General features: G+C 38.5%; 1 protein-coding gene across 1 annotated transcript; it reads left to right on the top strand.

The window, feature by feature from the left end:
• Nucleotides 1-368: 368 nt before the first annotated feature.
• Nucleotides 369-2,808, top strand: LOC131047964 (GDSL esterase/lipase At5g33370-like). Its single transcript, XM_057981778.2, has 5 exons — nt 369-697; nt 1,249-1,376; nt 1,463-1,705; nt 1,810-2,062; nt 2,165-2,808. The coding sequence occupies exons 1-5, from the start codon at nt 460-462 to the stop codon at nt 2,389-2,391; spliced, it is 1,089 nt and encodes a 362-aa protein (XP_057837761.1). The 5' UTR covers nt 369-459; the 3' UTR covers nt 2,392-2,808.
• Nucleotides 2,809-22,650: the final 19,842 nt, after the last annotated feature.

Below are 22,650 nucleotides of genomic sequence, written 5' to 3' on the forward strand. Positions count from 1 at the left end.
TCGCAACCGGGAACAGACGTAATAATCATAAAAGTGTGTTTAAGGGCCACAATTACGTATTGTTGGAGAACTGATGTTCTCCATATATGGTCCTACAGTGTAATAAATGAATTTAAATGAATTTCTAGATGGATACTGTGACGGTCACAGACCACATGATGATTTCGTACAAACTGGAATTCCGACCAGGCATTCATTATAGAGACTCGATACAGTAAGCAACAGCCCTCACTGGCTCTCAATAAATGAATATAAATCCAATCTGCAATTGGGTGATACGAATAATAGCTCATGTGAATGTCGGTGCACCACGTTAGATCGCTTTAAAGAAAGAAACGCGTAAACGCATGCAATTTGGAGGAGCGGAGAACTATAAAGTTTATACTAGCTAGCTACTGTCATTTCATCCCCATATCTTCCATTTGTGGAAATCATTCCATTGTGAGGAGTGAGAAGAAGATGGCAAGGCTTGTTGGGTCACTTCTTGTTGGATTGCTTCTCATATTATCATGTTGCTTTTTGAATGTAAAAGCAGCGCCTGCGTACTTCGTGTTTGGAGATTCACTGGTGGACAGTGGCAACAACAATTACGTTGCGACTATTGCTAGAGCCAACATGTATCCTTACGGAATAGATTACCCCACAGGAAGACCCACTGGCCGATTCTCCAACGGACTCAATGTAGCGGATTTTATAAGTATGTATTAAGTCTAATTCCAAAATTCTACATTGAAGTTTATGTTTTGAGATTACTTGACACTAACCTTATTGGCATACATTTTCTTCATTCTGAAACTTGTTTTCTGCTTGAGTGTCTTTCCATGGGTAGTTTTCAAGGTATAGATAATCATGGTACGGAAACCCTAGGAGTTTCTTGTATTTTTTTTCCGTCAGAGAGTTTCTTGTATTTGCTAAGATGTTTGGCCAGTGTTTTGCAAAGTTGAGTACTCAAGACATTAAGTTTCTATAGTTCATAGTTCATTTTAATACATGTGAAAGTTTTTTGGATTTGATTGTACGTATCTTTTAAAAAAAATTTAAGATAGATATTCTCCGATACATCATCAAAATAGTGAATTAAGGAGTAAAAATTGATTGTTACTATTTTCTCTCCAGAAGATTAATCACTGAGAAAGATCAATTTCTATTATTGCACGGCTCAGTCATCATTTTGAATCATAAACAAGACTGATTAGATAAAATAACGATAAGGTGACGTGAAATGTAGAAGTACTGTTTGAATTGCAGGCAGGAAGCTGGGGGCAGAATCTGTGCTACCGTATTTGAGTCCTGCACTTACCGGAAATGCATTGCTCAGGGGTGCTAATTTCGCTTCTGCAGGCGTTGGGATTCTAAACGACACTGGATTGCAATTCGTACGAATAATTTTATTATATTCTAATGATTCATATTTATTTTACATCTATCGAGGAGAATTAATGATGATTCCTTCTGTTAACAGGGAAATATTATAAGAATACCACAGCAGTTCCAGTATTTTGTTCAATATATAAACAGGGTGTCGCAGATTCTTGGAGTTGCTGCAGCTAACAGACTTGTGGCAGGGGGTCTTATGTCGATTACCCTTGGAGGAAATGATTACGTCAATAACTACTACCTTCTTCCTGTCTCAGCGAGATCCGTTCAATATACGTTACCGGCTTACACTCAGTATATAGTATCAGAATACAAAAAATATCTCAGGGTAAATTTCATGTTCTTGATACAAGCCTGGGCTGTGTTTTACAATTGATTTGATCGGTATATTTGGAAGCTTTGATGAAATGTCTGGTGTTACAATTTTTGCAGAGAATGTATGACTTGGGAGGCAGAAGAATTCTAGTAACAGCAACAGGACCATTGGGGTGTGCTCCTGGAGTGAAGATCAGCAGGTCTCGCAATGGCGAATGCGCTGTAGAACTTCAGCGAGCTGCTTCGCTCTTTAACTCACAGCTTAAATCTGTTATAAATCAGCTCAACAGCGAGGTTTCTGCTCAGGTTTTCACCTTTGCCGACAGCTATTCGATGAACATGGGCTTGTTCAATAATCCTGCAGCATATGGTAAAGCCAATCTTATTTTCTCTTTTCCTTGACATATTATTTATAGCCTTGTCAACTAAAAAATGCCTGGTATTCTAAATCTCATGTTGTTTGTAATTTTAGGGTTTGTGAATACGGCGGATGCATGTTGCGGACAAGGAAGATTCAATGGAGTTGGCCTCTGCACTGCGGCTTCAAATCTGTGTAGAAACAGGGATGCATATTTGTTCTGGGACAATTACCATCCCTCTCAGAAGGCTAACGGAATCATTGTCGATAACATCTTCCAGGGTTCATCTTCTGTTATGAGCCCTCTTAACCTCAGCCAGTTGATGAAACTAGACAACTAAGAATGATCCATGGACCAAGTTTACCATTTAATTTCTACCCTGATAAATTGTGCTCAAAAGCATTTGTTACCATGATTTATAAGCGTCTTTTTCATAAATAAGTGTTTTACCACAAACTATTCAATGCAACTATTGAAGAATTTGACAATACTTATTCTGTCAAGCTCTTAAAAGATTCATAGTTTTGCACCATCTAAAGCTGAATATATGTTTTCTTCTCTGTTACCTATTCATGGACCAAGTTTACCATTTAATTTCTACCCTGATAAATTGTGCTCAAAAGCATTTGTTACCATGATTTATAAGCGTCTTTTTCATAAATAAGTGTTTTACCACAAACTATTCAATGCAACTATTGAAGAATTTGACAATACTTATTCTGTCAAGCTCTTAAAAGATTCATAGTTTTGCACCATCTAAAGCTGAATATATGTTTTCTTCTCTGTTACCTATTCATCTCACCCTAAATTAAAATTAATAAAAGATTGAATAGAAAGATTTAGTAATTGAGATAGTATTTGTTGATTTAATGTTTAATATTTTTTATGATATAGATATAATAATTATAAATTTGACATTGTTAGTGTTGATCTTGAATATTTTTAATTAAATAAAATAAATTCTTTCTATTTTAAAGAAAAGAAATAATGTGATGATATCATGAACTATTGATCTAACTTTTTTTTTCGAATAAAAATACCTATATTCGATATTGGTGCAGGACACAATAAGTGTATTAAAGCATATCATGCGTGTATTCTGCCAAGGCAAATCTAAGACTACAGCTACGATGCAAAAGCTCACAAGATTTGGTGTGATATAAATGCATAAAAGACAGAGAGTATGGAGTGTGTGTGTATGAGTGAGTGGGTGAGGAATATGGCGATAGAGAGGGATATATATATATATATATATATAGCGAGAGAGAGAGAGAGAGAGAGAGAGAGAGAGAGAGAGAGAGAGAGAGAGAGAGAGAGGGGGAGAAGGGGGGGGGGGGGACAAAAATAGTGAGGAGATAGAGGATAATTAGAGAGATGTAAAAAGATGGAGCTGTTTATGGTGAAAATGGATAACAATAATAACAAAATTGAAAGGCTAAATGAATTCAACCACAAAAACCCTAGCCTAACAACAACAAAGATCCACCATAACATATGAAGATTACCTAAGACAATGTAAATAAAATGAAATCACAAAGATTATACCATTACATGTCCAATAGGGTTATGATCTCCATTCTTCCTATCTCCATTGATCTTGCTTGATATATTTGCTCTCAGATTTTATGTGCACAAGAGCTCAACAAAGAACGAAATGTGGTTGCAAGTAGGATCGTAGTATAGTCAAGTCCTTAAGATCATTGATTAGCTAATTAGTTAGGATGATTGATTAGGGTTTGATAATGAAGAAAACATCTCCTTATATAGAAGACAGTATAAGAAATAGAGGGATAAGATTGAGAGGTGTAAAAAGGAGGTCGGCTAGGATTAGAGGGTAGGTAAAAGAAATAATAAAATAATGAAATGGGTAGGTAGTGTATGAATTAAGAGATGAATGACATGTGTCATGGGTGGAAAAGGTTAATGAATTAATTAAATAAATAAAGATTTATTTAATTAATAGAAGAAGTGGGATAATTAAATAAATAAATATTTATTTAATTTAGGAAAATGATAATTTAAATAAATAAATGTATTTATTTAAATGAGAAATAAGGCTAGAAGAGGATAAATGAATTAATTAAATAAATAAAGATTTATTTAATTAATAGAAGAATTAGGCTTAGATAATTAAATAAATAAAATATTTATTTAATTAGACTGGACAATTTTGGGTGTCTACATTTTGCCCCTCTTTGAGACAATGCGGCTTGTCGCGTTGTTTCAAAGAAGATAAGATGAACTGATACAGAGTTGCCGCAAGATGGGAATTATATGCCCCTCGAGAGATTAGATGAAAATGTGTGAAAAGATTGCAGACAATCTCTCGATAAGAAAGAAAGGCTAGAATGGACTGACAAGATAGGATAGAGTGACAGAGTCACAGGATAATGAAGACTGACTCGGGAGACGAGGGCTAGGGTAGTCTATAAGATAGACCACGAGGGAAATACATCCTCATTGTCATCTACACATCCAAGAGATCAGAGTGCAGAGCGAGATAGAGTAGCAGCAGTCAACAACGATGGCAATGGCTCACAGATTCGATCATGTTCGCCGATTCCAGAGGCTAGCAGAGGCAGGAGAGCCAGTAAGTACCACAAAACCTCCTTGTACTTTGGTGCATTTATTGTTTTTATTAATGCATGCTAGGTAATGTAATAAATGCGTGTTTAGGAATAGGGTCCAAAAATGTCAAAAAAATATCTAAGCGCATCTACGTTGGTGCCAGGTGCGTTTATGCAGTCTAAAAGAGCGTTTATGTCATGAAAGCACGTTTGTGTCCAAAAATGTGAATTTGTGTCTTCTAGGCCAAATCGGCAGTTCTGTGAGGAACATACGCTGTCGATTGGATAAGTTGCTAAGAGGATACACTCAAGCAGGTCCTCTAGGGAAGACTAGAATAGATCAAGGCACTTTGTGATGAACAGTGAGTACCAAGATAGAGTACTTTGTGATGAACAAGGAGTACCAAAATATGAGCAGCACTTTGTGATGAACAATGAGTGCAAATGTGAGGAGCACTTTGTGATGAACAGGGAGTGCAAAACACGTAGTACTTTGTGATGAATAGGGAGTACCACTAGGATAGAAGCAACACTTTGTGATGAACAATGAGTGTCATTGTGATAGATAGCAACATTTTGTGATGAACATGGAGTGTCACTAGGATAGAATGCCATATGCATTTAGATAAAAAGTAGCATTTTGTGATAAATAGTGAATGCCACTATGACTGACACGATTGATTTGCTTGACTGTAGGAGTATTTGCTGATGCTAGAGTCACGGGAGAGATTTCCGTCGACACAGAGATTGCGACTTGAGTTGACACTTGAGGATCGAGCAGCGATTGAGGCTATGGGATTGAGACATGTTCTGTATGTGCCTGAGTTTCGAACAAACATGGGACTACTGACTACACTGGCGGAGAGGTGGCACTCCGAGACATGTACTTTTCATTTGCCAATAGGGGAGATGACAGTCACCTTGGAGGATGTATACAGGATTCTACGGATACTGATCGATGGGGAGTTAGTACCCTATGATCGAGACAGAGATAGGGATGCTCTTAGATGAGTGTTCTAGGATCCGAGACTGGAGATGAGGGTGGGACATGTGGCATGGGATACCATGACATGGACAGGATTAGCACTACCAACAGTGTTGGCAGGAGTTATCAGTGGGTTCCTGTGTATCAGTTTTGTACCATTTTGTATGATGATGTAGACACCTGCGGGTGATTTTAGCCATATGATTTTGACATCATTGTATCATGACACTTATGATTATATATATATATATATATATATATATATATATAAATGCAAATGTTTTTGGTGTGTCATTATACTCAGTCATGTGATAGCAAGCTACGTGGACTCGAGAAGGATGATGGAAGTCAATCAAGAAAGGGGGATGGAAGATAGAAGATATGAATGTGAAAGAGCTTCTTGTGCGTTATCATCATTGAGCTTTATTATGGCAAGTAGGTTATGACAATCGAGGCATATGTTCAACCCAGAAAGTCATTGTACTTGTTTGCATGGAGATAAGACAATCACAAACAAGGAATGCCCTAGTTCACACTAGACTCACAGTGTCCTCATATCCTTGGACAAGTCATAGCATTACTAAGAGACAATCCACAGACAGCAAACAAAAATAGGTGACGATACCCCATCCTCGCCTTTCTAGTCAAAGACATCCTGGAGATAGAATCTCTAGTCAGAGACATCTTGAAAAAGATAAAAGACATGTCACCAAAAGATAAAATCTTAAGAAAACCAAGACTTGACACCAACATCCACTATAGTCCTCAAGTTTAGTGTCTCTTGTCACTTGTATAAGTCGTATTTGATTGTGGTCACAATGTTCACTTTCATAAAATGGATAGATAGCACTGAACCATAATGTTGTTTGAGTCTGTTGAAAGATTTGATTTGTTGAAGCCCATTGTTGCTGCTATGTCTCATCTGAAACTGACTGAATCCATGAAACTGATACTTTATTGTGGAGAAGATGAAACTTTATTGCGGATCTGTGATGCAAATGTTGCTTTATTGTGGATTGTGCGCAAATAGATTGAAGGAAGCTGGAAGAAACTGTACTCCTTGAAACATGTGATGTTCTTAGTTCCACACCCATCACTAGACATAGGATTTGCCGTAGCCATAGATAGGATCTGATTTATTATGGATGCAAAGGGAGGTTTATTATGAATGGCTAACTAATCTTGGGTAGATCAATAACAAGCCATGATGGGAATGGGTAAGTTTATTATGAACGAATAAGTTGTGAGTGTGTGCAAAGTGAAAGGATGAAAGTGAATCCTGAAGGAGGGAGGAGCAATGTCTCTACACATGGCGCCGGTGACCCAGTTTTCACCATGGTACTTGCCCAGGGCGCCATCGAAGTGGTTTTCACCGTTGGACGAAATTATTTCTCTTTACTTTTTTCGATTTTTTGATGTTTTTTGTTGTCACAAGGCACCTGTTTGCCAGGTTTTCACCAAGTAACGATTTTTTGTTTTATGATTTTTTTTGTATTTTTGAATTTTTTTGATTTTTTTGTATTTTTGAAATTAGGATATTCCAAAGAGCTATGTGTAAAACCTGCGAAGGTGCATGCTGTTGATAGGATCCTCCAAAGGTTCACCTTCTATAGTGTAGAGTTGATATGCCCCAGATCCATATATAGCTGTAATGATGTAAGGACCAAGCCAATTTGGTTCGAACTTGCCCTTCTTCTCTCTGTCTTACTGATTTTTGGAGTTTTCTCGGAGAACCAAGTCACCTACCTCAAATGTGCGAGGCTTGACTTTGTGATTATAGTTGCGACTCATTCATTGTTGGTAAGCCTTGAGATGATTAAAAGCCATTTGTCTCCGTTCATCCAGTAGTTCCAGTTCTTGTAAGCGAGAGACCCTATAATCTTCAGCACTGATGATGTTTTGCAAAGAGACCCGTAAAGAGGGTAACTCGACCTCAATAGGCAAGATGGCTTCAGTGCCATAGACCAGTGAATAAGGTGTAGCTCCTGTAGGTGTGTGAACACTTGTGCAATAAGCCCAAAGTGCAGGATTAAGTTGGATATGCCAATTACAGCCAGCGTCGTCGACTGTCTTCTTAAGGATTTTAAGGATTGTTTTATTAGACGCCTCATCTTGGCCATTACCTTGGGGGTAATATGGTGTGGAAAAATGATGGGAAATATGGAAGTGGTCACAGAGTTCACGAACATCCTGATTTTTGAAGGGACGCCCGTTATCAGTGATAATGGAAACAGGAATACCATATCGGCAAATGATATAGTTAAGGATGAAGGTAGCAATCTGTTTTCCAGTGACTTGTGTGAGAGGCACAGCTTCAATCCATTTTGTGAAATACTCTGTGGCAGTGATAATGAATTTATGACCATTAGAAGAAGGAGGGCGAATCTTGCCTATGAGATCGAGTCCCCACTGACAAAAGGGCCAAGGAGACGCAAGTGGTTGTAGTTCTTGTGCTGGCGCATGTATGAGGTCTCCATGAATTTGACATTGCTTACATTTCTTGACAAACTAATATGAGTCTTTTTCCATATTGGGCCAGTAATATCCAGTCCTAATGAGTTTCTTAGCCAAGGTAGGACCACTAGCATGTGGACCACATATCCCTTCATGTACTTCTCGTAACGCAATCTGAGCTTCGTCGCTTTCTAAACATCTAAGAAGAGTGCCATCTAGACCTCGTCGGTATAGGATATCAGTTAAAATGACATATCGAGAGGATTGGCGAATGAAAGTGCGACGTTGGTTATTTGATAAATTAGGAGGAAGGGTATTATCGCGAAGGTATGTGAAGATGGAACCATATAATTGGGATTTAGGACCGACAACACATATCATCTGAGTAGGAGTGATCTCATATGAAGGAACCAAAAGGTTATCCACCAAGAACTCATAGCAGGTCTCATTTGGAGGAAGATCGATCAGTGAAGCAATTGTAGCCATGGCATCTGCGGCGTGATTATGCTCTCTTGGTATCTGCTCAAAATCTATCTTTGTGAAGTGTTGTTTCAGGTCATCCACCATTTGTTTGTAAGGCATTAATTTTTCATCTTTTTTTTGGTAATCATCAGTTGCTTGACAGATGACAAGTTGAGAATCCCAAAAAACACGAAGTTCCTGGATCTTCCATTGAACTGCAATTCGTAATCCAGTTGTTAATGCCTCATATTCCGCTATATTGTTAGTGCAAGGAAATGATAAGCGGTATTATTTTGGTATAGAGTCGCCTTGAGGAGTTATAAAGAGGATGCCAGCTCCTGCCCCATGCTGTGTGTATGAGCCATCAAAATACAGTTGCCATGGTTTTGCTTGTGACATTGTTAAAATGGACTCATCTGGAAATTCTGAACTTAGGGGAACATCATCAATCATGGGGGCATCTGCCAATTGATCTGCGATGGCTTGACCTTTTATTGCTTTCCTATCCACATACTCGATGTCAAATTCACTCAGGATCATCACCCATTTGGCTAGTGGCCCAGTAAGTGTTGCTTTATTGAGAAGATATTTCAATGGATCGATCCTTGCAATCAACTTAGTCTTATGAGTGAGCATGTAATGTCGTATTTTCTGTGAAGCAAAGACCACGGTGAGACATGCACGCTCGATTGGTATGTAGTTTAACTCATATCCCACCAATGTGCGACTGATATAGTATACTGCTTTTTCCTTGCTCTCAGCAATCTGTTGTGCTAATAGTGCCCCCAGTGTTGTTGGAGTAGCTGATATGTATAGTAACAGAGGTTGATCTAGAACTGGTGGCATCAGAACTAGTGGATTCAAAAGGTAATCTTTGAGCATCTCGAAAGCCTATTGACAGTTATCATCCCATTTGAATTTGATGTTTTTATGTAGCAGGTGTTGAAAAGGATGACACTTATCTGCAAGTTGCACTATGAATCTCCATATAGACTAAAGTCTGCCTTGTAATGATCAAAGTTGACTAATATTTCTAGGTCATGGCATGTCCAAGATAGCCTTGACTTTTGCTAGATCGGCTTCGATTCCTCTTTTGGACACAATGAATCCTAGGAGCTTCCCAGAGGTTACTCCAAAGACACATTTCTTGGGGTTTAATCTTTCCAACCGATCAAAGACGACTGAAAGTATATCCAAATGTGTATTTTTGTCTTTTGATTTACCCAAGAGATCATCAACATAATCTTCCACGGTTACGTGCATGAGGTCATGAAAGATAGTAGTCATGGCTCTTTGATATGTAGCACCTGCATTTTTTAGCCCAAAGGGCATGACATTCTAGCAAAAAGTTCCCCAAGGACAAGTGAATGATGTTTTGTGTTGATCCTCGGGTGCGATCCTTATTTGATTATAACCAGAAAATCCATCCATCAATGATAACATTTCATGACCTGTGGTGAGATCAACAATCAAGTCAATATTTGGTAATGGGAAATCATCCTTTGGACAAGCTTTGTTGATGTCTCTGAAATCTGTACATATTCTGATGCTACGATCCGGTTTACTGACAGGCACTAGATTGGATATCCATTTAGGATAGTCAATTGGGCGTATGAATCCGACATCCAATAATTTCTCAAGTTCTACTTTGACTAGTAATGCCACTTGTGGATGCATTTTTCCTTAATTTCTGTTTTACTGGCTTTGCCCCCAGTTTGACTGTCAAATGATGCATTACCAAATCGGGATCTAGTCCAGGCATATCAGCATATGACCATGCAAAGTTGATTTGTCGTTCTTTGAAGAAACTTATGAATTTCGACCTTTCAGACTCTGTCAATGATTGAGCTAAGAATATGTTGTGTGGAACCTCTTATGTACCAATGTTTGTTTTGATAGTCTCTTCTACCAACATGGATGACTTTTCCTCATATGATGCTGGGAGAATGTCGAGCCTTCCATCTTCGAGTGCCTCAAAGAGGTTTTCACCCTCAGATACGTCCTTTCTTTTTACTTTTTTGGGGTCAGACAGCGCCACAGTGTGGTTTTCGCCATAAGACCCTTGGTTTGTTTTTATTTTCATATTTTTGCGACTGGAAGGTCCGACACCCTCGCCAAAATATGCCATGCTGTTGAGTTCTATAGTGTATCCCGCTTTATGGTCCCCAGGGGGAAGGTCATCTCGTATGCCAAGATAATCAATAACAGCTTCATCATTTTGGAATGTGTCAAACTGTGCTGGTCCTTCATAATCCCAATCAATGAGTTGATGGTGAACAAGGGGTAGGCCTTTAATGTCTTCAGAGTTAGCAGGGCTAAGAGTGAAGATGCAGTTATATTTAGGTATGTCAAGGTAATTATTGAGGTCATCGATGGCACTCTCTTCATCAGTTTCGATCGCAAGCGAATCCAAATTGTCATCACTAGTAGCGCATTCTGGGACAGGTGTTCTCATCCTATGTGATTGCAACCTAGAACCTTGAGACAAAGACTGTGTGGAATCCTCATGGGTTGTTTCTTGACCAACTCTGAACTTTTTATAAAATTCCTCTTCTTTTGTGGGTTCATCTGGCTCTCTGAATGTCTCGGTGAGCTCGTAGTCACTAGAGGATTTGTCTGAACCCCATTCCCATTCGTTGGAGTCTGTGGAATAGCAATCCTCTTGTTGAATTTTGGCATCTTTGATTTGTAATGCTTCTTCTGTCCTTTTAGTGTGGACCTTGGAAGTCAGAAAACCAAGTCCCTTCGAGCGTTCCTTTTTGAAAGTCAATTCAGGTTGTAAAGGTTCAATGATGCCTTCCTTTCGTAACCCAAGAGGGCTTTTTCCATCATACTCAAATTTTTGTAGAATCTTGAAGCCTTTGCCATATTTCTCATAGGGTATATTGATGTGATCTTGTGTATCATCTTCAATGTCTTTGTAGAGCATTTTGTATAAGTCCTCCTCTTCTAGTTCGCCCCATCTTTGAAAAGTAGTAGGGTCCCATTCGAATACCACGATGGATAATTGCTTGTTAAGATGTGGTCTTCCATATTCTTTCGGGGAATTCATGACTTGTCGTAAGTACATGGTCTGATTTAAAGTGTATTCTCCCATGCCTTTATCCTGAAATTTGCCCTTAAGCTCACCTTGCTTTGATGTCGAAGGTTTCAATGACTCAGGATCAATGTATGCAGAAGAAGGAACAGCTTCACGGTTACTGGGAATGATGGTCTCAGTTTGTGATTTTAGGTTATTGCAATATATGAACGGATTAGGATCACCATTAACCGTTACCTCTACTCCATTGTGAGGAAACTTAATGCATTGGTGATATGTCGATGGGACTGCCCTCATTTCATGAATCCAAGGACCTCCTAGCAATATGTTATAAGTTAGATCTAGATCTAGGACTTGACAAACCACATCCTTTGTAACTGGCCCAATTCTGAGAGGCAAGGTGACTGTGCCCTTGGATGAGCGCTCTTCATCATCATATGCCTTGATGGTGATTTGATTTGTTGAATTCACAACTTTATCAGAATATCCCAATTGTTTAATTGTGCTCAATGTACAAATGTTTAGACCTACTCCTCCATCTATCAGGACTCATTTTATTCTATGTTTGTGTATGAAGGCTTCAACATGTAGTGGTGCATTATGTGGCTGACTCACGAAGTCATCATCAGCTTCTGTGAAGGTAAGGGAATGTGGAATGGAAAGGTATCCCACCATGGCTTGAAACTGGTCCACGTTCAGATCAGTAGGAATGGCAGTGTCTCTCAAGATTTTGTCAAGAATAGCTTTATGAGCGGGGGATATGCGTAAGAGCTCAAGTATGGAGATGAGTGCGGGTGTCTTCCCTAACTGTTCTACAAGGTCATACTCAGGTTTGGTTGATGAAGAAGTGGTGTTTTTGGCTGGAGCACCTTGCAAAGTGATTTTACCTCGATGGTTTGTGACATTACATTCAGAAGTAGGTTTGGAAGAAGATCCAACACCTTTAAGGACAATCTTGGGTCTCTGAGTAGGATTCTCGGGAGTTTTGTCCTTGATGATAATAGTAGAGACATAATTGTCCATCGAGATGTGATTGATAGTTGAATCATAGTTGTAAGATGCTCTGATATAGTTGGTTTGATCATCTGTGGCTTTAGCTTTTCCCTTGTCATGTTTTGGGAAAGGTTCCTTAAACATCTCATGTTCTTGGTTGGATGAGTGTCCCTCAATCTCAATGTCACCTCTATCAATGAGATCCTGTACGATGTTCTTCAGTTGATGAAAATTTCCTGTCTTATGACCCTTGCTCTTATGAAATTCACAATATTCATCATCATTCCACCAATTTGGTTTAACCTTTGGTTCATATGGAGGAAAATCTGGAACTATGATTACCTTGTTTGCCACTAGCTTCTTGAAGACTGACTCAAGTGGTTCTCCCAATGGGGTGTACTTCCTTCGTGATCTAGAAGTTGTTTGAGTATTCACTTGATTGTTTGTAGAACTTGATCCTGAAAAGATGAATTTGGGTCGCACTATGTTGGCATCAACAACACCATCATTGACTGTGTTCTTGTTTTTATTCCAAAATCTTGGCTTGTCTTTTCCTTTAAAGTCATCTTTGTTTTCCTTGAATATCTTAATGACTCCTTGTTCAATTAGAACCTTTTCTATTGCTAAGCCCTTTTCAATGACATCCTTGAAGGTAGAGAAACAAGATTTTCTTAGATCATAACCAATGTCTTTGTTAACATTTTGGGTAAAAATTTCTACCATTTGTTTTTGTGGAATTTCACAAGAGCATCTTTTGGCTAGATTCCTCCATCTTTGTAAAAATGATGCAAAAGACTCTCCCTCTTTTTGCTTGGTGTTGCACAAAGTAGTGACGGATATGTCTATCTCTATATTGTAGGAGAAATGTTGAATAAATGCCTTTGCTAAGTCACCCCATGACTTAATACCAGGTGGTAGTTGGGAGAACCATTCCATCGCTTGATCACCTAGGCTTTGTGGGAATAATCTCATCAAATATGTCTCTTCTGCTGCTACTTCAATGCAAGCTGCGAAAAACTATCTTATGTGTGCCTTAGGATCCCCTTTTCCTCTATACTTATCAAATTTAGGCGTCACAAAGTGTGTAGGAAAAGGAGGCATTGGAATGCTCTTTTCAAATGGATAAGGACATATGTCTCTCATTGTGTATGTTGGCTTCAGTGTATTTATGTCCTCCATTTTCTTTTGTAAGTCCCTGATTTGTTGCTCCAAATTGCTCTTAGGTGGAGATCGACTTCTTGAAGCATACCCCATGTTTGAGGCACCAATTAGAGGAGAAACATGTTGCATATATGGATGATATTGATCATACACATGTTCATATGGAGGAGGTCTATAGTGATGCTGTGTATATGGACCACTTGGTATAGATTCATGTTGAGGAACGCCATATTTGTTTTGTCCATGTATACCATATTCTATAGGCATGTCATGTTCTAATGTGTTGCCCCCAAATTTGACACGGGGTTTCCTTGTGTCCAAATTTTGAGCATGCCTTGGAATATCCAATTGCTTTGGTGGTTGATCCTTAGCGTTGGCATATCTATTTGCATAAGACTTCCATAATGGCCTGCGAAGGTGAGTATCATATACTTGACCATGTGTATGTGGGACCTCTGGTTTTTGAAGCAAAGATGATGGTGATTCAGGTACCATATGTGGTCCTCTATGTCCTCCACTATTAGGTCTCCTTTGATCCATGTTGGAGTGAGTTTGTTGCAAAGGTCTATGTTCCATTATTTTAGATATGTCAAAATCGTGAGGTATCTTGGCTCCACTTTGTGCCATCATTTGTAGGAAGTATTGTCTATCCCTTCTCATTATTTCCTCAACCAAACGATTGAAATGGGGGTTCATAATGGATTCTTCCACATCTGCTGAATGTACTGAAAAGTTGTCCACATTGTCATTGTGTGTCTCATTGTTGTTTGTAGTGTCCATGTTCTCAACATTTGGAATGTTTTTATAGGCATCCATGTCAGGTAATGTGTTATGATCAGTATTGAAAAAGATATCTTTATCATACTCATAAGAACTCATGTTTGCGGACTCTTGAGCCTCTTTAGCTTCTCTCCTAGATTTTTGAAGACGGGTTTCAACCATGAACTAGGTATTGACCAAGATGTGTGAGACTAGATGAAAATGGAAAAAGTATAGAAGACTAAGAGTTGGATGGAATGTAAATGAATCTGAAGTTTACTTGCAATGTCCAAAGTGTAAGACCAAGTATGTATGTAGTAGAGTAGGTGTGGCTTCCAAAGAGAGGATAGTTTCTCTTGATGAGGTAAGTTGACCTTGACTATAAGTAAGACCAAATGAGACCCAAAGGTAAGAAACCTTGATGAGGGACCACTTAACAAAGTGTTGTTGTATGTAGTGTGTTGACAAAGTATGATGAGGACAAGCAAGTGACCTTTTGACTCAAGTTTAGACAAGTGTGAATGTAAAATGAGATGTGAAGCAATGATGGACTGTGTGAGACCCAAAGACAGGTTGAATGTTAAATGAAACCTGGAGAAACAACCTAGGAAGCTCAAGAATTCTGAAACTGATTTCTTTTGTTTGTTGGACTGTAAAATCTTTTGCAATTATGAACACAGACGCGCCTGTATACTTCACAGATGCGGTTCCCCGACACAGACGCGACTCTACTCAACATAGACGCACCTCTGAGTTTTTTGCAAAATGTTCTGTTGATTTTTGGAACACAAACGCGTTTCTGCCCTTTGCAGACGCGTTTAGACAGCACAAATGCTATTATGACAGACACAGACGCATTTCTGTAAAATTTGTGCAATTTTTTCCAATCTGTGAAGTCATTTTCTTGTGACCAAATCTGACTGTTTGATTGTTTTTTCGTGACAAGAGGACATAGTGTTGATGAAGATCCAATGTTTGTAAGTGTCTAGACTCAAAAATGACTCCAATAAAAAAAAGTGTGTTGTTTGATGTAAAGATGTTTTGCATACACTTGAAGACACGAAAGACACAATGTTTTGTTGTTTGGTCTTGAATGTTTGAATGTTTAAAATAAGTCAAGCACAATTCTTATGGTTGGCCAAGACAATAGTTGTTGATCCCACATAGGGTTTTACCCCCGAGGCTACGCTATTCAGAGTGGATACTTAGATTCTTGACCTCACTGGCTCCACCCTCAGCACTCACTTCTCGGGTCAGCCAAGCATCAGTCCCCATGAAAACTCCCCATGGTGAACTTTGTATCTCTACTAAGAACCGTATGTGTGTGGGCCGCTACCAGAGGTCCAACCTCCTGCCCCAACAACTAGAAAGATTTGGGCTTCTAAAACAAAAAGGTGCTAGTAAGGGCATCCGCTCGTGTGGCCATACATGCGGCACTTTCAGCTCTGTAAATACAGAAGGCTCCCAGCCAGTAGGGGTTACGCCCTACAACTGATCAAATAAATTTGATCAAATGGGTTTATGGGGAGACATAGTGTCGGTGTGAACTAATCAACACACGTTATTCATAGTTTTCACCATGAATACATTTGTTTATAGTGGTTCGGAAGAGGTGGGTTTTCCTCGCTACCACTTGGGTCGTTCTCTTCTCACTAGTAGTCCTAATGACCACACGGGAAGATGGGCCCTCTAAAGATTAAACAAAAGGAGCCTATTGCTCAAGACACAAAAGATAATGATTCAATTTTAGTGCACCAATGGAAGTGTTTTCTAGTCTATGAAAACAAGGCACACAATAAAAATCAAAACCCTTGCCAAGGACCTGCAACAAAAAGTTGTTAGTAGTTTGGGTTGTTTCAAATAATCACCCCTTCCTGCAAGCACACAAGTTAGGTAAATTTTAAAACCCCCAAAAAAACTTTGTGAAATAGGGGCCTTCAACCAAATGATTTTGCCTTTAAGACAAGCTGCACCAATTTTGTTAGTTAGATCTGAAAATGTTAGCTCAAAATAAACCAGATTTGAAACCCTAAATGCAAAATCCAAAAATTGAATCAATAAAATCCCAAAATTTGAAACTGTTGAACATAGACGCGGTTACCCTTTACACAGACGCAATTCTGTGACATAGACGCGGTTCTGAGAGACACAAACGCAGCTTCCAGAACTCAGACGCGATTTCAGAACATAGACGCGGCTAAAAACTTCATAGATGCGACTCCAGGACATAAACGCAAGTTCTGAAACTTGCAAAACAAAATGTTGCCAATAACACAGACACAATTTAAGTTGTCGCAGACGCGCCAGAAAATCAAGAATGCGATCCGAATGTACGCAGACGCGGAAATACAAAAAATGCTATCGAAAACGTCCGATCTGCAACTTCAAAAACACAAAATCTGCAACAAGGAGGTTAAATGCAAAGGGACAAGAGTCCCACCGGGCATGCCAAAATGTTTATGGTGAAAATGGATAACAATAATAACAAAATTGAAAGGCTAAATGAATTCAACCACAAAAAACCCTAGCCTAACAACAACAAAGATCCACCATAACATATGAAGATTACCTAAGACAAAGTAAATAAAACGAAATCACAAATATTATACCATTACATGTCCAATAGGGTTTTGATCTCCATTCTTCCTATCTCCATTGATCTTGCTTGATATATTTGCTCTCAGATTTTATGTGCACAAGAGCTCAACAAAGAACGGAATGTGGTTGCAAGTAGGATCGTAGTATAGTCAAGTCCTTAAGATCATTGATTAGCTAATTAGTTAGGATGATTGATTAGGGTTTGATAATGAAGAAAGCATCTCGTTATATAGAAGACACTATAAGAAATGGAGGGATAAGATTGAGAGGTGTAAAAAGGAGGTCGGCTAGGATTAGAGGGTAGGTAAAAGAAATAATAAAATAATGAAATGGGTAGGTAGTGTATGAATTAAGAGATGAATGACATGTGTCATGGGTGGAAAAGGTTAATGAATTAATTAAATAAATAAAGATTTATTTAATTAATAGAAGAAGTGGGATAATTAAATAAATAAATATTTATTTAATTTAGGAAAATGATAATTTAAATAAATAAATGTATTTATTTAAATGAGAAATAAGGCTAGAAGAGGATAAATGAATTAATTAAATAAATAAAGATTTATTTAATTAATAGAGGAATTAGGCTTAGATAATTAAATAAATAAAATATTTATTTAATTAGACTGGACAATTTTGGGTGTCTACAGGAGCAATAGGGAGAAAGATACAGGGTGAGCTAAGAAGATAGAGATAGGGGTGAGAGATAAAGAGGAATATAGAGATAGATATAGATATGGAGAGGGAGAGGGAGAGGGAGAGGGAGAGATGTGTTGTGTTTTAATCTTGGTGGATGAGAATGTCTCATAGAACATGATTATTACAATTGTGCTAACACACTAACCAATGACAACTAAATGCACTTTGTAGACATAGATGATTAATATAGCCTCAATTATCTAAGTTGACTAAATTAACCTATCAATTGTAGATCTTGAATACCTTAGATATAATAAATTAATTAAAAATAATAATATAATTTTTTTATTAACAAATATTCATCACTAATAATATGAAAGAGTGTGAAATTAATTACATGATTGATCCTTCTTTCTTGCAAACTATCAGGTTGAATTCAAGATGAAATGTGATAATATTTGCTCTTCATAATATGCTTTTGCTTGTTCTTTAAAATGTAAGTAATAATGTATCAAGAAAGAATATTTAAATTTATATTAAAAAACTATAAGCAAAGGCTAAAGTCTTGGACACCAAAATCACCTATACCTGATAAAGATTTGATTTATTCTTGACCATTTCACATCCCTATTTGTGAGAAATAGAACATTCCCAATTTTTTTATGTTTGAATGAATCAAATTCCCTAGAAGGTGATGATGTTCATGGATGGAGTGAATCCCATTGGCAATTGACTATATTTTTACTCTAGAAGATGGTGTATGGAGTTTTAGTTCATGCATTGTCAAGGTTGTCGTTATTATAGAATGAAATAATTAACATGGGGAAAAAATATACTCCATGTAGGGTTTTCATTAAAATGCAAAATATACATGTAGTTATACTCACTATTATAAATCATTAATTTCGATGCAAAGTAGTGTAGAATGAAGGTAAAGCATGTGTTGTACAACCTTTGTCGTTGGAAGAAAAATAAATTACTTTGGTCAAACATATAAACCCAATCTAAATTATTGTTAGAAAAAAGTTTTCTTATTAAAAAAACCTTTGAAAGGCATAATTTATTAAGCTTTCTCTTTTTGAAATGGCCTTGAAGGGGAAGGAAGCTGAAGCTTCCACTCCAGCTTTGGAGGTTTCACTGTGGCCTTTTGTGCGAACCCCCTTGCCTACCTTGGTTGTTAGCAAGCCTTCATCCACCTTGCGTCACTCTCATAGCCCTTCAAGGCATGTGGAGGAGCAAGAGAAAGTTTCTGATAACTACAGGCATGGTGTTTCTGGTTTTCAATCTACAGCTTCTTCCCTTGAAAATAGTTTTTCCTCCTTAGAGAAAGATGAGGAAGATATGCAAATTTTCTCGTGAATTTTGTCTCTTGGAATTTCAAAGGTCTGACTGACCTCCCAATAAACTATTCCATTAGGAATACTTTGTAGAAATATTTTGGTATTGATGTTCTGTGTTTACAAGAAGTTAAAATTTCCTCTTTCATGCTATCTGTCACCTGTCGTGTGAACTGGCCCAATGGTTTTCCTTACCCTTCTCATCATGAGGCGAGTCATGGAGGAGAGGTCATTATTCTTGTGCCACACTATCACTCTTGTGTAGTGGATCATGGGTTAGATCCAACTCGGTAGGTTGTGTGGCTCCTCATGAATATGGGTAACCATTCTTTTTGGATTATCAACATTTATGCTTCCAATGAAGTTGTGGAGAGATCTGCCTTGTGGCGATGGATCGTTGATTCAATGCCACCTGCCACTTGGCTCCTATGTGGTTACTTTAATATGGTGGAGATGGTAGAAGATAAGGACAATGTCCTTCCTTTCATATGGATAGTTGGCGAGCTGGTTCTACATGCAAAATAAGTTGGGTCTCTTTGATCCCAATATGTTTCTGCATTAGCCTCGGATGGTTTGGCATACATGGTGCAACTTCCATGTCGGTTCTAATAGAGTTTTTAAGAGGCTTGATCATGACATGATCTCGATGCAATCCTTTTTTTTGTTTTTCCTCCACGTCTCCCCTACTAGTTTTGCCTTTGTCAGAAGTTACTTTGTCCAACCAAGTGTTGCCCATTAAATTCTACATTGAGTGGCAAGTGGGTCCGGCTAAGTCTTCTAAGGGGCCTACTCTGTAATTTTTTTTGAATATGTCTTCGATGACTCATTAGCCTATGTTGGCCCATATTCAACGTGTCTGGAATTTGGAAGCCCATCATATTAAACCTATTAAACATATAGGTTGGATTGTGTGGTGGTGTCGTGCCATTCAACATGCCACTCACTTTCTCTACTTCTATGGTCGCCAATTGGCTATTTTCTGATGGTGTTCTTACGAGGCTACTACCTCGAAACTCCAATGTACCATGGAGGCTCTTGTTGATAATCCTTTCTCTGGCAGCCTTCAAGTTGAAGTTGCTCAATTATGTCAAAAAAAAAAAGAAAATTGTAGACAATATGTTGCTCGAGTTGCCCAAATTAAAGCTATACTCCACTAGCTTAAAGTGGGTGATCGTGCCTCAAAGGATTTTTTTTGGCACTTTGTGCCAAGCACTCTTTTTAGGGCATCAAAGCTATCAAAGAAGGGGATCAAGTCCTTTCTGAGTTGCCTGATATTTTGCAAGCCTTTGTGTGCCATTATGAGCAAGTTTTTGTGGCCCAACCTCCCACTCCTATGCGGGATTGTGCTCTCCAGGACTATCTTGGCTCTATTTTGTTTCGATTGTCTGAAGAACAAACTGCTTTCTATAATTAGCTCCTCTCTCTGGCTAATCTCAAAGAGGAATCTTTTTCCATGACGGATGACAAATTACCTGGTTGTGATGGTTTCTCTTGTGAATTTTACAAAGCTCTGTGGGATTATGTGGGGTCATACCTCCATAATGTTTATCTTGAAGCTTTATATTCTAATTCTTTGGGCAAGCTTATTAACAGAGGAAACATCTAGTTCATGCCTAAATCTAGGGATCCCTTGGATATTTTCAATTGGCACTTGATCACCTTGCTTAATGTCTCTTATAAAATTATTTCTAAAGCCATGGCTCTATGAATCCGTTACCTTCTTCCCCTAGGTAATTGTTCGGCTTGAGCAAACTGGTTTCATTAAGTCTAAGTTTAATCTTGATAATATCATTGTGGTCTGGGAAGGTATGGAATGGGTGAGACGATCTAAGTAGAAAGCCATTTTTCTCAAAATTGATTTTGCCAAGGCTTATGATCGTATTGAATGGTCATTCATCCTGGCTATGTTAAGAGCCCTTGGATTTGGGTCGTGTTTTTCTTAGGAATGCTCCAACTACTTTTTACAGATGCCTCAGCTTGCATTACCATTAATGGCAGACAATCCTTTGTGTTTGGCCTTTTTTTGTTCCATTCAACAAGGTTGCCCTCTTGCTCCTTCATTGTATATTCAGGTTGTGAAGGGGTTTGGCTATCTTCTTGCCAAGTTCATCAGTCTAGATCATGTTCATGGCATCTCCTTGCTAGATTCTTCTGCTCAGCTTACTAATGGCCATTATGCATCTATGAGTCCTTCCCTTACTTTGTTTGAGGAAGAGAATAATATCAAGGAGTCTCTTCACTACCTAGACACATTCTCCCTTGCCTCTAGTTCTGTCATTCAATGGCATAAAACTCAATGTTATAGACACTCGATCTCACCCACCCCTTCTTGTCTTTAGGGGTATGGATGGAAGTGGATCCATCCAGGGGAAATTTTTCACTTCTTAGGCATTCCTTTTGCCTTTGAAGCTTCTCCTATTGAACTTTGGAATGTTGTTCTTCAACGAATTGAGAAGAAGCTGACCTTCTGGGTGACCAAACCCCTTTCTTTGGCAGGGAAATTTCAGATATGTTCCAAGATCCTTGTGGCTACTCATTTTGATTACTCGTCTTGTTGGGCTCCCTCTAAAGCCTCGTATTTGAAATTGGAGAAGCTCCTCAGACATTTTCTTTGAGCTTCTTCTAAGGATCGCAGAGGCTTCCACAAATTTTCTTGGGATTATTGTTGTCTCCCTCGGGAGTCTGGGGGCCTTTTGTTGATTTCCATTGAGTTCCAAGGTCTTTCCTTATGTGTTAAATAGATTGTTTGGGCCATCTCTGGCAATGAGGCTTGGAAAAACCTTCTACGACACTATATTTCTTCTGTTTATCCTATCCATTTCCTAGCCTGGAAGGGGATCAGCTTTCGGACCCTTCTCTGTATTTGTGAATTAGTTCACATACAAGGCACTTTTGTTGTCAAGAGTATCTAGAAATATTAGGAGGGTGCCAAACCTTGGCTCCATTGGGTTGGCTCTAGCTTTAGGAATGGCTTATCCTTCAACCAACACAATCTCTGGTTGTCTTTGCTCATTCAATCACAGGGGTTCTCTCTTGCTCGATTACCTTGGATCAAGGCATTGCATTTTCACAAAAAAAAAGAATTCGAACTCCTGTTGATTTATTTTCTAGAGCTATTAGGAATTTTCTCTCCTGGGAGGAGCTCAAATGCATATTTAGTCTCTCTTGGTTTGACCATGAGACTTTTTGGCTCTCCAAGAGGCCCTTCCTATCGAAATGATTCACAAGATTGGCACTCAATCCCTCACTTTATGGTGGAAGGATTGGAAATGATTTTCAGATACTGCTTTCTAGAATTATAAACCTCATATGGGTTATAGATAGATTTCCCCACATCTCCCCATGGTTGATGCCTTGAACTCTAGGTTGTATTTGCAGTCACCCATTTATGTCTGGCAACGCAGATTTCTCAATGTGTGGTCGCTGGTGCTTGAGCCCAAGCTCACACATTTTTCCTAGTGTATTCTTTTCCAAGGCATTCCTATTGGCTCCTATTTGGTGCATATGGGAGTTAGAGACCCTCGATGTCCCTTTTGTGGGCATACTAAATCCTTTTAGCACCTCTTTTGGTTTTGTAATAGGGCTCAAAAAATTTGGGTCTAGA

This window comes from Cryptomeria japonica, chromosome 3 (assembly GCF_030272615.1).
Source record: "Cryptomeria japonica chromosome 3, Sugi_1.0, whole genome shotgun sequence".
NCBI lineage: Eukaryota > Viridiplantae > Streptophyta > Pinopsida > Cupressales > Cupressaceae > Cryptomeria > Cryptomeria japonica.